At 41.9% G+C, this 16,390-nt stretch overlaps 1 protein-coding gene across 2 annotated transcripts in view; it reads left to right on the top strand.

Moving 5' to 3' along the window:
• MORN1 (MORN repeat containing 1) overlaps positions 1 to 16,390 on the top strand; it is a 518,336-nt gene that overhangs the window by 41,231 nt on the left and 460,715 nt on the right. For both annotated transcript variants that reach the window (XM_073602994.1, XM_073602993.1), the window contains exons 4-5: positions 10,974 to 11,084; positions 14,148 to 14,238. In XM_073602994.1, coding sequence (XP_073459095.1) covers positions 10,974 to 11,084; positions 14,148 to 14,238 — 202 coding nt within the window. The remainder of the gene's footprint in view (positions 1 to 10,973; positions 11,085 to 14,147; positions 14,239 to 16,390) is intronic.

Here is a 16,390-nt window from a genome sequence, read left to right as displayed (position 1 = left end):
ATCGTCTTAACAAACGATAACGAAAGTGCAGAATCCGAAAAACGAAAAAGATCCGACATAAACAAATGCTTTATTTTCGTTTTCGTTGCTACAACAGTTCGATATAGATAGGAGATTCGACATGATGATGACAATAACAATCTGTGTCCATCAAACCTGTGGTCAAATGTGCCTAACCTTAGCTCTATTAGTCCAAGATTATTATACATAGAGAGAAAAGATTCGACATAGAGAGATTCGACGTAGGGGAGAAAAGATATATAAAAATAATGATGATGATGAATGTTATTGGCTGATTGTAACCAAAGAGGAGGAGCGGTAAAATAGCTAGAACTAAGTACACACGTACTTTGGCTTATGGTGTCTGTTGAAAGTTCTAAGAAGATTCGACGGAGCAGGTAAACTATACGGCGTCGTACAGTTTAGCTGCTCCGTCGAATCTTCTTTGAACATTCGACAGACACCATAAGCCTTCAATGACAGATTCGACCTTAATTTGGATTTTTGGACGAATGCAATTTTTAACGAAAAACGAAATAAATAAAAACGAATTTCGGGAGTAACTAAATAAATTTATTTTTCGGATGAAAACGAAATTCCGAAACGAATATTTCAGTGTGCACATGTCTACTAGCGTCCCTCCACATACCTCTCAACTGTCCCTGATTTCGAGGGGCTGTCCTTCATATGGAAAAAAGTCCCTCTGTCCCTCTTTCCTCCTCATTTGTCCCTCATTTTGGTCTGATGTATATACCTGTATTAACTACTTCAGATCCATGCTATAGCCGAATAACGGCTACAGCACGGACCTGCTTTGCCGGGAGTACGTCTATTGACGTCCTCCCGTGCCCGAGCGGCCTACACGCCCCCTGCAGGGCACGCGTGGTGCGCTCTGTGATCAGCGAGTCTATGAGACTCGCTGGATCACAGATCGGCGTAAGGGGTCAATCCTGACCCCTTACCACGTGATCAGCTGTCAGCCAATGACAGCTGATCATGTGATGTCAACAGAGCTGGTAATTGGCTATTTTTTCTCCTTGCGCTGACAGTGTGAGGGAAAAAAAAAAAAAAAAAAAAGCCGATCACCGGCGGCTGTGAGAGGGACATCAGTCCTGATCACGGTGAGCTGCAGCCAGATCCTCAGTGCCCACCTGTGCCCCCTGCCAGTGCCTCCTAGCAATAGGCACCAGTGCTGCGTCCAGTGCCACCCATCAGTGCCCACAGTGCCACCAATTAGTGCCCACAATCAGTGCCTCAACAACAGTTCTGCACATCAGTGCCACCTATCAGTGCCATCTATCAGTGCCACCCATCAGTGTTATCTTATCAGTGGCCATCAGTGCCGTCCTATCTGTCCCCATCAGTGCCGCCTTCTCTGTGCCTATCTGTGCAGCCTTAACTGTGCCTATCAGTGCCCACCAGTGCCGCCTCATCAGCGCATATCAATGAAGGAGGAAAATTATTTGTTTGCAAAATTTTATAACAAACTATAAAACATGATTTTTTTTTTTTTCAAAATTTTCCATTTTTTTTTTTTGTTTAGCAAAAAATAAAAATCCCAGCTGTGATTAAAAACCACCAAAAGAAAGCTCTATTTGTGGGAAAAAAATGATAAAAATTTCATTTGGGTACAGTGTTGTATGACCGCGCAATTGTCATTCAAATTGCGTCAGCGCTGAAAGCTGAAAATTGTTCTTAATCATGAAAGGAGATCTTATCATCTCCCCACATACATTCCACATTCGCAAACACAGGTGAACATAGGTAATGTCTTATGAAGTTCACATGTGTATGCATTATTGTAACATGGCAGCATGGCACAGCACACATTAACATAGAGCTTCCCAAAAAGTGTTCACTAAAAACACAATCAGGAATTCAAAAGCAGTATTGTCACTTTTCTGGTGGCATGGCCCTTTAACATGGCCTGCGCCTAATTCTTAAAGGTCGGCGCCAGTTTTGGTACGAATACCAACAAATGTGTTAGATTCAGGTAGTTCTTACTATGGCAGCTTTTAGAATTTGTTAGTATGGTTATCGCAGAGAAAAAAAACTGGCGATAAATAGAGACCAATTTAAAGTTGGTGTACGTGGGGTGTTGGGTGTTTATTACTTTATTTATATATTTGAAAGAGTTTTACATTTACTTCATTGGTTGCTAGGACGAAGGCTGCATGTGTTCTAGCAACCAATGATGCAGGTCACACTGAACTAACAGGGGAAACTCTGAGAGACAGTGGATGGCAGCGGGTAGATTCCATATCCACTATTCAGTCTTTGGCATCTGCCCACTGCCATTTGCTGTCCAACACAGGCAAGGTGGACCTCATGAGGAACTAGTTTTGGAATTCCCCATCAGGCTACACCCACCCAGCAATTTAAATTCATGGCCGCTGCACCTGTTGGGCTGGCAGATCTTCATATGGAACTCTGATGCCGCGTACACATGATCGGAAATTCGGCCAGCAAAAGACCGATGAGAGCTTTTGGTCGGAATATGCGATTGTGTGTACGCTCCATCAGACTTTTGCTGGCGGAATTCCAGCCAGCAAAAGATTGAGAGCAGGTTCTCTATTTTTCGGTCGGAAAAAAAATTCCTACGCATGCTCGGAAACAATTCGACGCATGCTCGGAAGCATTGAACTTCATTTTCTCGGCTTGTCGTAGTGTTGTACGTCACCGTGTTCTTCATGCTCGAAAGTTCAGAGAACTTTTGTGTGACCGTGTGTATGCAAGGTAAGCTTGAGCAGAATTCCGTTGGAAAAACCATCCAAGTTTGTGTGTACGCGGCATTAGACTAGTTTGGCCTGAATGGTGGCTATGGATCCACCCATTGCCATGCGCTGTTAATCATAAGTAAAGTGGACCTGATGGGACTCTAGTCTCTCAGATCCTCATCAAGCTCCGCCCACCCCCCATACAATACTCCATAGCCATGTACATGTCAGTGTGATGGCCACAGCGGCTGGGGAGGGAGGGGGGGCGGTAATGCAATGTGGAAGGAGTGTTCAGTATGATCACTTTTGGTGCTGGCTGCACCTTGATGTGTCTACCACACCCTTTATGAACCCCTCTGAATTTCTGGGAGACATACGTTTTCAGGAACTACGTAGCAATTAAATATACTTTTACTTGTAGATGGATTTATTCTATAATTGCAAAAGGAAATAGTGATAGTAAGTTGTGTGTGGCGATTTTCACGTAATTCCACTTAGGGCAGCCTGTTCACTTCAATGAGCTGCCCCATGTGCGTTTGTCTCCTAAAAGAAGCTCCTGCTCCTTTTTGGGCGACACGCTGCACGCAAATTTTTTTAAAGGTGCGTTCGCCACAATTGCATCTCATCTGGAAAACGGCGATCAATGGTTTATGCTTGATATCACCTACTCATAGCATTCTTGGATCTTAGAACCGTGTTGTTTCACAGAAAAATCTAGAGTTTAATTTACTATGGATTACACTGGGAACTCAAGCAAGTTACAGTATCCTCAACAGGGAAGAATATACTGTACCAGTTCAGTAAAACTATCTTTATAAAGGAGAGAATAGAGAACACAAGCTGTATTTTATACATGCTAAAGATCAGCTTCTGAGCGGGGAATGTGAATTTTCAGTATTTAGAGGTATTATTTTAATATATTATAACTTACGGATTCACCCAAAAGTCCCATGGTAATAAAAAAGAAAGATGTTATCAATATCCTGCTTCTTTACTCTGGGCACTCTCAGGTTCTTTAGGATAAAAACAGCTCTTAGAGTATATGTTACCCTGAATATACATTTTTTTTTCTATATGTATTTTATAAATCATAGTCTCGATCATTTGCATCATTTCTGAAGTACCTGGTTGATCCTGCCAGTCACCTTTCTTCCTTGTTATAAAATGACCACACAAAGCACAGTAGCTAACCTGTGCTTGTGGGGTCGGTTTTCATCCTTTGGGTGCCCATTCAGAGACACAGGACACTGTGCAGACACACAGCATACCTGTACTGGGTAATTTGTTCAACCAACATGTCCCCCTCTGAATCACACCCTGCCTCTGGCACACATCTCCTCCCAATCAAAGCCCACTTTTTGAGCACGCCCCTTGCTCAAGCACAATCTGCATTTTGCCCAATGAGGTCACTAGGGTGTCACCTAGTGCGGTAAAACATGGTGTCACCCCCCCCCCCCCCCCTCCGCTAGCCTACTACAGTGCAATTGGGAGGATGGTATTAACAATTAATGGCACCTGAATGTATCTGGCAAGGGCAACGCATTTGCATTCAGTGCGGGAAACGCACACAGAACGTGTCTTTTGCGCACTGCGTTCCCATGTGAAGTGGCCATTACTGGAAATTTATGAACGCATTTAATTATTTCTTAATAGTGCCATTCCAGGTTCCAGTTGCATACTCCACAATGCTGAGATCTAAAGGGGCTTCATTCATCTGTATGGAATTCAGCTTTGTATACAAAAAATCCTTTTATAATAGAGTACAATTTAACAGATGATAACCTTTCCACTCCCATTAGCTCTTCCCCTGATTTAGTGCGTTACATACACCCAGGTAGCCTTTTCACCAGACTGGTGATGTCAGAGGCACATGGTGGTAGGTTGATGGCTCCAAACCAAGAGGATACTAATGCGCATAACCACAATAACCACGGAACTGGAAAGGAGCCGCCAACATAAGTGATCTCAATAACTCAAAGCAAATAGTGAACAAGGTATGTGGCGCTACCTAACCTGAGTGAAATCTCTTGTGAAACAAGCGATAAAATAAATATATAAAAATATATAAATACAATCAATGCATGTAGTAAATAAATAAATAAATAAAATATCAAATTCAATCAATGCAATACAATTCATATTGCATAAATAGAATCATAATAGTGCGAAATAGATCAATAATAAAGTGCAATAGTGAGTGAAACCAAATAATCAATCTGGATAAGTGCAATAAACAAAGTGCAAAAGGTAAGTGTAACAAACAGATCAAACGATGTGCATAAAGATATATATATATGCGAAGAGATAATAACCTGACACACCTAGGCCTGTGATATATGTCCAAAAGTAGCAAGGAAAATATAAGTGATGAATGCGATCCAATGAACCGTATGCTGCGACTCCCAATAACAACGGGGTCAGATCTTCTAATACCAGTTCAAAAAAAGTATATAAAAAAAAAAAAAAAGTGCAAGTGCAGTATGCGATCGATGTGGCGAGATTGTCTATGATGTTTGTTCCAAATGCAAATGTAGTTAGGATAAATGATGAAAGAAAAAGGTGGCTCCATAGTGTAGTATTTAAAAATGTATTTCCCATAAAACAAGTAATAACTTACATATGTACTATCTTACATATGGAGATCTCCATATGTAAGTTATTACTTGTTTTATGGGAAATACATTTTTAAATACTGCACTATGGAGCAACCTTTTTCTTTCATCATTTATCCTAACTGCATTTGCTGAGTGTGGGAGATCGTAACCTCGTGCTGGATATCGTGTGTCCCTGTGTGCCCCATTGTGATGAATACCGGAGGGTGATCGCCTGTGGATTGCTGCACCTTCATGCTCGATTCGGCCCATTGGGGGCCACTGCTAGAGGTGAGAGGCTGGGGGAAACAGGTGGCGCACTCCGGATTGTAGCTGGATGGAACAAACATCATAGACATTGCCGCCACATCGATCGCATACTGCACTTGCACTTTTCTTTTTTATACATTTTTTTTTTAACTGGTATTAGAAGATCTGACCCCGTTGTTATTGGGAGTCGCAGCATACGGTTCATTGGATCGCATTCATCACTTATATTTTCCTTGCTGCTTTTGGACATATATCACAGGCCTAGGTGTGTCAGGTTATTATCTCTTCACATATATATCTTTATGCACATCGTTTGATCTGTTTGTTACACTTACCTTTTGCACTTTGTTTATTGCACTTATCCAGATTGATTATTTGGTTTCACTCACTATTGCACTTTATTATTGATCTATTTTGTTCTATTATGATTCTATTTATGCAATATGAATTGTAATTTATGCATTGATTGAATTTGATATTTTATTTATTTATTTACTACATGCATTGATTGTATTTATATATTTTTATATATTTATTTTATCGCTTGTTTCACAAGACATTTCACTCAGGTTAGGTAGCGCCACATACCTTGTTCTCACGTTGATGGCTCCGCCCTGCCCCGCCTCACTCTCCACCTCCCTTTGATAGGCTCGCTCTGAGAGCTCCAACGATGGATGTAGGCATGGCTATTGGCCCGTCTGGTGCAATCAGCGCCCGAGAGCTCACTGGTTCCCGGGGCTATAGTGTAAATACCCTGAAGTAACCCCAATCACACCACTCTTCGACTGAGGCTGATATACCAGGGCTGACCAACGGCATCACGCTGGATAATTCCCGGCAGGATCAGAATTAACGGGGATGAATGGCTGGGGAAAGCGCTGTGTGTTCTGTGCTGACAGCTCTGTGTTTTCTCTTACCATTGGTGTCACCAGCGTGTGGTCCGCACCCCCATAGTGACGCCACTGATCTTGCCACAGGCTGAACAGACTGTGGAATACAGGTACACTGTATGTCTGCACAGTGTCCTGTAGCCACACCCCCACTATCAGGGAGAACAGATACATGGTCACATGAACAAACTTTTTGTGTCTTGAGAGTACTAAAACTGGGGAAATTACTAATGATCAGCTTCCTGGCTGCCAGCTCAGGTCTGCTAAACCGTTAGCGCAGTACCGCCATGCACAGCCTTACTGACTTATGGTAAAATATATGTGGCAGGAGGTTGCTTTGTTGCTTTTGTCGTTTGCAATAAAATATCACAAATCTTAGCATATGGGCATTTTTTTTATATAGTTGGAGTTGCAATGGGCCCTGTGAAGTTTATCTACAGTATCTGACAAAAGTGAGTACACCCCTCACATTTTTGTAAATATTTTATTATATTTTTTCATGTGACAACACTGAAGAAATGACACTTTGCTACAATGTAAAGTAGTGAGTGTACAGCTTGTATAACAGTGTAAATTTGCTGTCCCCTCAAAATAACCCTTTGGTGAACCTTGATAGGGGACCAGGTTCCCACAAATCTCTATTCCACACAGCCTTTAATGTCTAAACCTCTGGCAATAAAAGTGAATACACCCCTAAGTGAAAATGTCCAAATTGGGCCCAATTAGCCATTTTCCCTCCCAGTGTCATGTGACTCGTTAGTGTTACAAGGTTTCTGTGAATGGGGAGCAGGTCTGTTAAATTTGGTGTTATTGCTCTCACTCTCTCATACTGGTCACTGGAAGTTCAACATGGCACCTCATGGCAAATAACTCTCTGGAGATCTGAAAAAAAAAATAATTGTTGCTCTACATAAAGATGGCCTAGGCTATATAAAAAGATTGCCAAGACCCTGAAACTGAGCTGCAGCATGGTGGCCGAGACCATACAGCGGTTTAACAGCACAGGTTCCACTCAGAGCAGGCCATCGCCATGATCGACCAAAGAAGTTGAGTGCACGTGCTCAGCATCATATCCAGAGGTTGTCTTGGGAAATAGACGTATGAGTGCTACCAGCATTGCTGCAGAAGTGAAGGGGTGGGGGGTTCAGCCTGTCAGTGCTCAGACCATACGCCACACACTGCATCAAATTGGTCTGCATGGCTGTCGTCCCAGAAGGAAGCCTCTTCTAAAGATGATGCACAAGAAAGCCCTCAAACAGTTTGCTGAAGACAAGCAGACTAAGGACATGGATTACTGGAACCATGTCCTGTGGTCTGATGAGACCAAAATAAACATATTTGGTTCAGATGGTGTCAAGCGTGTGTGTCGGCAACCAGGTGAGGAGTACAAAGACAAGTGTGTCTTGCCTACAGTCAAGCATGGTGGTGGGAGTGTCATGGTCTGGGGCTGCATGAGTGCTGCCGGCACTGGGGAGCTGCAGTTCATTGAGGGAACCATGAATGCATAGGTGTGCGCAGCCTATTGCATTAGGGTGTGCACCCTTAAGCTTAAACACACATGCATGCGCGGGTGTCTATATATATATATGACCCCGTCACATTGATCTCCCTGCCGACACAGTGAAAGAGAAGAGCACTTCTCTTATAGCAGAGCTGGTAAGAGGGAGATCTTTCCCCTGTTTCTGCTGCTACACAGAGCGATAACAATAATGTGCACGGGGTGATTAGGGTGTGCCTGGGCACACCCGGCACACCCTGTGCGCACGCCTATGCATGAATGCCAACATGTACTGTGACATACTGAAGCAGAGCATGATCCCCTCCCTTCGGAGACTGGGCCGCAGGGCAGTATTCCAACATAACGACCCCAAACATACCTCAATGACTGCCTTGCTAAAGAAGCTGAGGGTAAAGGTGATGGACTGGCCAAGCATTACTCCAGACCTAAACCCTATTGAGGATCTGTGGGGCATACTCAAATGGAAGGTGGAGGAGCGCAAGGTCTCTAACATTCAGCAGCTCCGTGATGTTGTCATGGAGGAGTGGAAGAGGACTCCAGTGGCAACCTGTGAAGCTCTGGTGAACTCCATACCCAAGAGGGTTAAGGCAGTGCTGGAAAATAATGATACAAAATATTGACACTTTTGCACCAATTTGGACATTTTCACTTAGGGGTGTACTCACTTTTGTTGCCAGTGGTTTAGACATTAATGGCTGTGTGTTGAGTTATTTTGAGGGGACAGCAAATTTACACTGTTATACAAGCTGTACACTCACTACTTTACATTGTAGCTTTTCCAAATCTAAACACACTTTGATACATTGTATCAGCTGCAGCTGTCAGGAACAGCTAATTACAACGTGTCTTTTTTTTTTTTTTTTTAATCAGATTTTGCTGACACAAAAGCTAAAATTTTCAAACAACTTTGTTTATTTTAATAATTTTAACTTTTGACTTATCCCTTGTTATCCTTTAACCTTGTACACACGGTACGATTGTTGGCCAACCGAGCGTCTGATTTTTGTCAAAAGGGTGTGTGCCAGGATCTTGTCTTGCATACTAACAATACACAATTGTCGTACCACAAACACGAACATAGTGACGTACTACGAGGAATTTTAGCTCTTGAGTGCCACCCTTTGGGCCCCTTCTGCTAATTTCCTGTTTGGTGAACATTGATTCCGAGCATGCGTGTTTGTACTTTCGACTTTTGTGTGACGGATTTGTGTACTGACCATACGAAAATCTGATGTCAAACCCTTGTCCGCTGAAAATTTACTAGCCTGTCATCTAACATTTGTTGGTGGAAAATTGGACAACAATTGTCAGAAGGAGCATATGAACGGTAAGATTTTAGGACAACAGTCTATCAACAGACAATCCCCTGCCAACAATCGTACCGTGTGTACGAGGCTTTAGGCCCCCTTCACATAGGGTGGTTTATGTTCCAATCAGCAGACGATCAGCTCACAGATCCCCTGCTGATCGAGGGGTCTTCGGTGTCTGCACTGCTCTATGGGCAGCTGAGAATAAACAGACTATCCCTTCCGTTTTTGTTTTTTTTGGTGGACCCGTTTAGACCCGAAGGTAGGCAGGTAAAAAACAGACCCAAGTCCATTTACACCTGTCCATAGGAATGCATGGAACTTCCCATCAGGTCAGCCTGAAAAACTGACATGCAGACCTGAGCAGATCGCCTGTGTGAAAGGGGCCTTAAAGTGTCTCTGAAGGCAATTTTTTAAAATTAAAATAATAAACATCTCACTAACCTGCTCTGTGCAATGGTATTGCGGCCCCAATCTCCTCTTCTGCGGTTACCCACCAGCCCTCTCGGCTCCTCTTCCCCTGTGTCTGCCCCCATAGCAAGCTGATTGCTATGAGGGTTATGGGGGCAGACATATGGGCTCATTCATAATCTGGGCTGTGCACATCCATAGAAACACACGGTGGGCCTTAGCCCTGCTCCCCGCTCTTTGCTCACAGGATTTGACTGATAATGGCTCCCGCTGCTGCCCGATCCTCCTGTAAGACGAGAGAGGTCAGGACTCTGTGCAGGCTAGTCAAGTTCTTCCACCCCAAACTCGCTCATCCATGTCTTTATGGACCTTGCTTTGTGCACTGGTGTGCAGTCATGTTGGAACAGGAAGGGGCCATCCCAAAACTGTTCCCACAATGTCAGGAGCATGAATTGTATGTATGCGATGCATACTAGCACATTATGACTTTACCTTGCATGAAGAAAAGAAGAACGTCCAGCGATATACAATTGCTTTCATTGAACTAAGGGGCCAAGCCCAACCCCCGAAAAAAAAACAACCCCCCCCCCCACACCATAATTCCCTCTCCACCAAATGATTTGGACCAGTTCACAAAGCAAGGTCCATAAAGACATGGATTAGTGAGTTTGGGGTGGAGGAACTTGACTGCTCCTGTACAGAGTTCTGACCTTCACCCGATAGAACACCTTTGGGATGAATTAGAGCGGAGACTGCGAGCCAGACCTTCTCATCCAACATCAGTGCCTAACCTCACAAATGCGCTTCTGGAAGAAAGGTCAAACATTCCCATAGACACACTCCTAAACCTTGTGGACAGCCTTCCCAGAGGAGTTGAAGCTGTTATAGCTGCAAAGGGTGGGCCAACTCAATATTGAACCCTACGGACTAAGACTGGGATGCCATTAAAGTTCATGTGCGTGTAAAGGGAGGTGTCCCAATACTTTTGGCAATATAGTGTAGCTTACAGTGACATCACTGATGTAAAGGAGGTGGGTGGGCCGTGGGCAGGCTGGGCTATTTAATGAACAGTCTAGTGAGCTGTATTGACTACTAAGGCATCGCACACTTGCTTGGGCACTCATGCTGGGAGTTGCTGATGCCCGTGATATCAATTTATATAAAATCTTGATTTTTTTTTTTTTTTTTCTTTTTGTCGAATAGTTTCATATAAACCACCCAGAGTGTTTGTATTTTATGTTTAATAAAACAATCTGCTTTTTCCCCAGGAAACAAATATTCTGGTGAATTCCAAGAGGGAGAACTTCATGGACATGGTGTCATGCAATACAAAGACGGTGGGCACTATGAAGGAGAGTTTGTTTTTGGAATAAGAGAAGGTGAGTTTTGAAGCAGATTTTCTATGTGCTTCCAATGCTTTGCTGGCTGCATTCGTTTCCTATTTTGGGGGTTTTCCACTCTGTTTTTACCTTGTGATCTGGCCAGTAACACACCTCCTGTATTAGGGTGCCTACACTATGGATGAAAGAGCAACAGAGACACCTTTGGACAGCAGGATTGCCAGTCTGGGAGGAGGGTAGTGTTAGAAGTACTAGCGGATTTAGATACACTAACAAATTGAAGCTGCACTCTAGCTAATACGCTTTAGGCAGTTACAGCAACAGTTTTATACTTTTGGGATAAAGGTTTTACATAAATAAAAGCTGATCATTGTAAGCACGCCTGTCAGTGTTAAATGGTTTGTCTCAACCCTCTAAGTGCTACATTTGCAGGATAGCTTGTTCTGTTGAAAAACAACAGACCTACAAGCAGAATCAACAGGGGAAAATAAAGGAAAGAAAGCTAAAAAGAAAACTAAACAGCCATCACATCTAAAGGCCCATACACACGATCGGACTTTTTGACAACAAACATGCAAATTACCTGTTTTAAGGAAAAATCCAACTGTGTGTACGCTCCATCGGACAAACTATTTCGGTTTTCATCGGACAAATGTTGGCTGTGCAAACAGACAAACTTTCCGGCAACAAAAGTCCTATGGTGCAAAATCCTATTGTGTGTACACAAGTCCATAGGACTTTAGTCCAAAGTACAAACACGCATGCTCAGAACCAATGCAAAAGATCAGACAACAATACAGAAGTTGACCAAAGGGTGGCGGTAAAGAGCTGAAAAACCATGTGATTTGGTGAAAGTTGGCTGAAAAAGTCCTGCCGTGTGTATGCATACCAAGTTCACGGCCAACGCCCTTTGGACAGAAATCCACGGAAAAGTTTGTTTGAAGTCCGATCGTGTGTATGAGGCTTTAGAATTGGCAAGCTGCAATATAATGAATACCTATTCCCCATCATGTATTGTGCATGATCTGAACACTGTTCCACAAACGGACCATATTTGGATAAATCCACACACATCATATCTCTCTCCAATTTAAATATCATAGAACTATAGGAACAGCTGAGGAGTCCGTTGATATCAGAGGGATTCCAACTAATGCTGGCCATACACTATACGAAAAATCGGCTGAAATTCGGTCATTTAGACAGTTCGTTAGTTTTTCAGCCAGTTAATGGGCACAAAATTGATAATCTTTTAGACGTTTTTGAGCTGAAAAAACGAAGGACAAGAAATTTTCTGCTGGACGAACAATAAATTGAAAGGTTAATGTGTTTCCCGTCCGAACTGTCTGCACTAGGTATATGTAAAAAAATGAACAAAAAATGCATTAATTTCTGTCCACTGAACGATTTATCGGTCATTACATGATGGCACCATCGTTTGCGCTCATGGCCGAATGTTCATTTTTCGAAAATGGGTTCGGCCGATTTTTCGTATAGTGTATGGCCAGCATTAGAGGTAAGGGGGAGGAGTTCCTAAAACTGGAGCATGCAAAATCGTGTTTAGTTCTGCATAGAAACCAATCAGCTTCCAGGTTTGATTGTCAAAGCCTAACTGAACAAGCTGAAGTTAGAAACTGATTGGCTACCATGTACAGCTGCACCAGATTCTGAGTGCTCCAGTTTTAGTAAATATCCCCCAAGATGTACATGCTGGTTCTGATATAAAACTGAGTTATGGATTGAACAAATATTGTATACATTGGTGGGAAATAATAGGGAGTTGTTTCAATAAATGAATACAGAAAAAAAGTAGCAAAGTTGCAAGGATGAGGGCTTGACATTGGCTTGCTGAATAAAGAAAAAAAAAAAGAAAAAGCCATATAAATATTTAAGGGGCAAAGCAAACTGTTGCCGGCCTCATAGGGGTTTATCGGAGAGTGCAAAATCGGTCTCACCTCTGCATAGAAATCAGCTTCCAGGTTTTATAGCCAAAGCTTAATTGAACAAGTGAGGTTAGAAGCTGATTGGTTTCTCTCCAGCTTTAGTAAATAAATTCATTAATTCTTATAACTATCCGAATTAACGAAAACCCGTTTAACAAACTTTTCCGAATATTCGAAAATTCGTAAATTTGAAAAGATTTGTAAATTAAAAAAAAATCAGGAATTCAGCTATCCGAAAAAAATCGTAAATTCTGAAAAAATCGTGAATTCAAAATAAATCAGAAAATTGAAATCGGAAATTCGGGAATTCGAAACCCCTGAAAATCTGAAATAATAACTACCAGTAACTAATAACTTAACTATTACTAGCTATTAAATTATAGGTATTGGAATTTCCTTTCAAATTTGGCTGTTAGTGAACGTAACGAATACGAACTTACCCAAAGTTACGAATTATCCGAAATAAAGAATGCCGCATCTAAACGAATGGAACGTAACGAATTAATAATAATAAATTACAATAATAATAATAATAATAATAATAAAACATTTTATTATTATTAATTTGTTCCGTTCCACTTGTTTAGATTTGGCATTCGTTATTTCGGATAATTCGTAACTTTGGATAAATTCGTATTTGTTATGTTCACTAATGGCCAAATTTGAAATGAGATTCCAATACCTATAATTTAATAGTTAGTAATAGTTAAGTTATTATTTTAGCATTTTCGGTTTTTCGAATTTCCGATTTATTCATTTTTTTTTTTTTTTTTAATTTACAATTTTTTTCGAACTTCAGAATTTTTTTGCATTTCCGTTCTTTTTTTCTTCGAATTTACGATTTTTTCCGAATATATGATTTTTTTTGAACTTCAGATTTTTTCAGAATTTTTTCGAAATTCCAATTTTTTTTTAACTTCAGATTTTTTCTAAATTTTTTTGAATTTACGATTTTTTTTTCAAATTTACGAATTGCGATCATAATGAATGACCCAAAAAACGAACTCCCCCCCACCCCAAAAAAAAAAAACAATGAAATGAAATTGAACACATTTTTTGCCAGTGCACATGTCTAATATTTACAATTCACAATCTATCTACATTACTGTAAAGAATTTATCTCCTCTTTATTTGACTAGTTGCTTTATTTTTGGTTTAGGGCATGGTTTGTTAATGGACAAAGATGGACAAACATTCTCAGGAGCTTTTCACAACAACAAAAAGTATGGAGAAGGACAGATGAGTTACCAGTGAGTATTTGTTTTCTTTTAATCATAATGGTCCTTGTTACTAAGACTATTAATCAAAAAGGTTTCATGAATGAGCTGCTGAAGCCTCCTTAGTCACTGATACTTATACTCTATTTTTTAACTTTTTAAAGGTCAACTCTGGCAAAACTCCAAAGCTCTCCCACTGCCATCTCAGTCAGTTATCACAAAAAAAAAATATATTGTGATGTTTGGGGTGATGATTAGCTCAGTGGTAAAAGAGATTTTAGTGAGTCCACGTCAGTCCAAACTGTGGTTTTAAGGCTTGCCAGCTCACAAAATGAAAGTTCAATAGAAATAGTTGCCAACACAGGAGATTTTCACCATCAAAACACCATAAAAACATGTGACAAAAATACTGAGCCACCTGGCTCTCTCTTCAGCAGCGCTGCTGGTTAGGCCTTAATCATGGCTTTTGGTTGGTCCCTCTCACCGTCTCACACAGTACCTTCTGTGTCCCTCTCTCTGCTCTCCTGGCTCTCTCAGCCGCTTCAGTTGAAGCACCCTGCTGCACAGTCCCACTCCCTGAGCTCTCTCAATAGGGGGTCTTCTAACACCCTGGGTTCTTCCACTCCTCTGAGACCTTGAGATTCCCCGAGTCCCCTGAACTCGCCTAGCCATCCAGCTTTCTTAGTCTCCTAGACTTGCATAGCCTCCTCGACGCTCTCCGTCCTATGAAAAAGGAATCTTTCCTCCATCATGGAGTGCTGTCTCCTGAGTGGAGCACTCCTCTCTCCTAACAGGAGCCCTAAACTATTATAAGGGCTGTTAACACATGCACTCACAGCCTGCCAATCTTCTGGAAGACCTGGACACTAGGTTGGAGATTTTTTCCCTCCCAAAACTCTTTAAAATCTCCAAACTCCAGAACCCAATTCAGGAATACCAAAACCCGGAGAAAGTTGAAAAATGACCTTTATCTATTCAGAATCTGTAGTAGGGAGCCCCACCCTCTTGCATGTGTGCGAACCCTGTGTCATTTCTACTTCTCTTTTCACAGTAGCAGGGCCTCACACTGTCACAATGTAAATGTATATACTGTGTGTGTATGTATATAAATATACTGTACATATATACAATATCTCACATTTTTTGTAAATGTTTTATTATATCTTTTCATGTGACAACACTGAAGAAATTACACTTTGCTACAATGTAAAGTAGTGAGTGTACAGCTTGTATAACAGTGTAAATTTGCTGTCCCCTCAAAACAACTCAACACACAGCCATTAATGTCTAAACTGCTGGCAACAAAAGTGAGTACACCCCTAAGTGAAAATGTCCGAATTGGGCCCAATTAGCCATTTTCCCTCCTCAATGTCATGTGACTCGTTAGTGTTACAAGGTCTCAGGTGTGAATGGGGAGCAGGTGTGTAAAATTTGCTCTTATCGCTCTCACTCTCTCATACTGGTCCCTGGAAGTTCAACATGGCACCTCATGGCAAAGAACTCTCTGAGGATCTGAAAAAAGAATTGTTGCTCTACATAAAGACGGCCCAGGTTATAAAAAGATTGCCAAGACCCTGAAACTGAGCTGCAGCACGGTGGCCATACAGTGGTTTAACAGGACAGGTTCCACTCAGAACAGGCCTTGCCATACTCGACCAAAGAAGTTGAGTGCACATGCTCAGCATCATATCCAGAGGTTGTCTTTGGGAAATAGACATATGAGTGCTACCAGCATTGCTGCAGAGGTCGAAGGGGTGGGGGGGTCAGTCTATCAGTGCTCATACCATACGCCACACACTGCATCAAATTGGTCTACATGGCTGTCGTCCCAGAAGGAAGCCTCTTCTAAAGATGATGCACAAGAAAGCCCAAAAAAAGTTTGCTGAACACAAGCAGACTAAGGGCATGGATTACTGGAACCATGTCCTGTGGTCTGATGAGACCAAGATAAACTTATTTGGTTCAGATGGTGTCAAGCGTGTGTCGTGGCAACCAGGTGAGGAGTACAAAGACAAGTGTGTCTTGCCTGCAGTCAAGCATGGTGGTGGGAGTGTCATGGTCTGGGGCTGCATGAGTGCTGCCGGCACTGGGGAGCTACAGTTCATTGAGGGAACCATGAATGCCAACATGTACTGTGACATACTGAAGCAGAGCATGATCCCCTCCCTTCGGAGACTCTGCTGCA

The sequence above is a fragment of the Aquarana catesbeiana genome, linkage group LG10 (genome assembly GCF_042186555.1).
Source record: "Aquarana catesbeiana isolate 2022-GZ linkage group LG10, ASM4218655v1, whole genome shotgun sequence".
NCBI lineage: Eukaryota > Metazoa > Chordata > Amphibia > Anura > Ranidae > Aquarana > Aquarana catesbeiana.
Note: the sequence above shows the minus strand (reverse complement) of the source record. Positions and strands in the feature narration are given on the sequence as shown.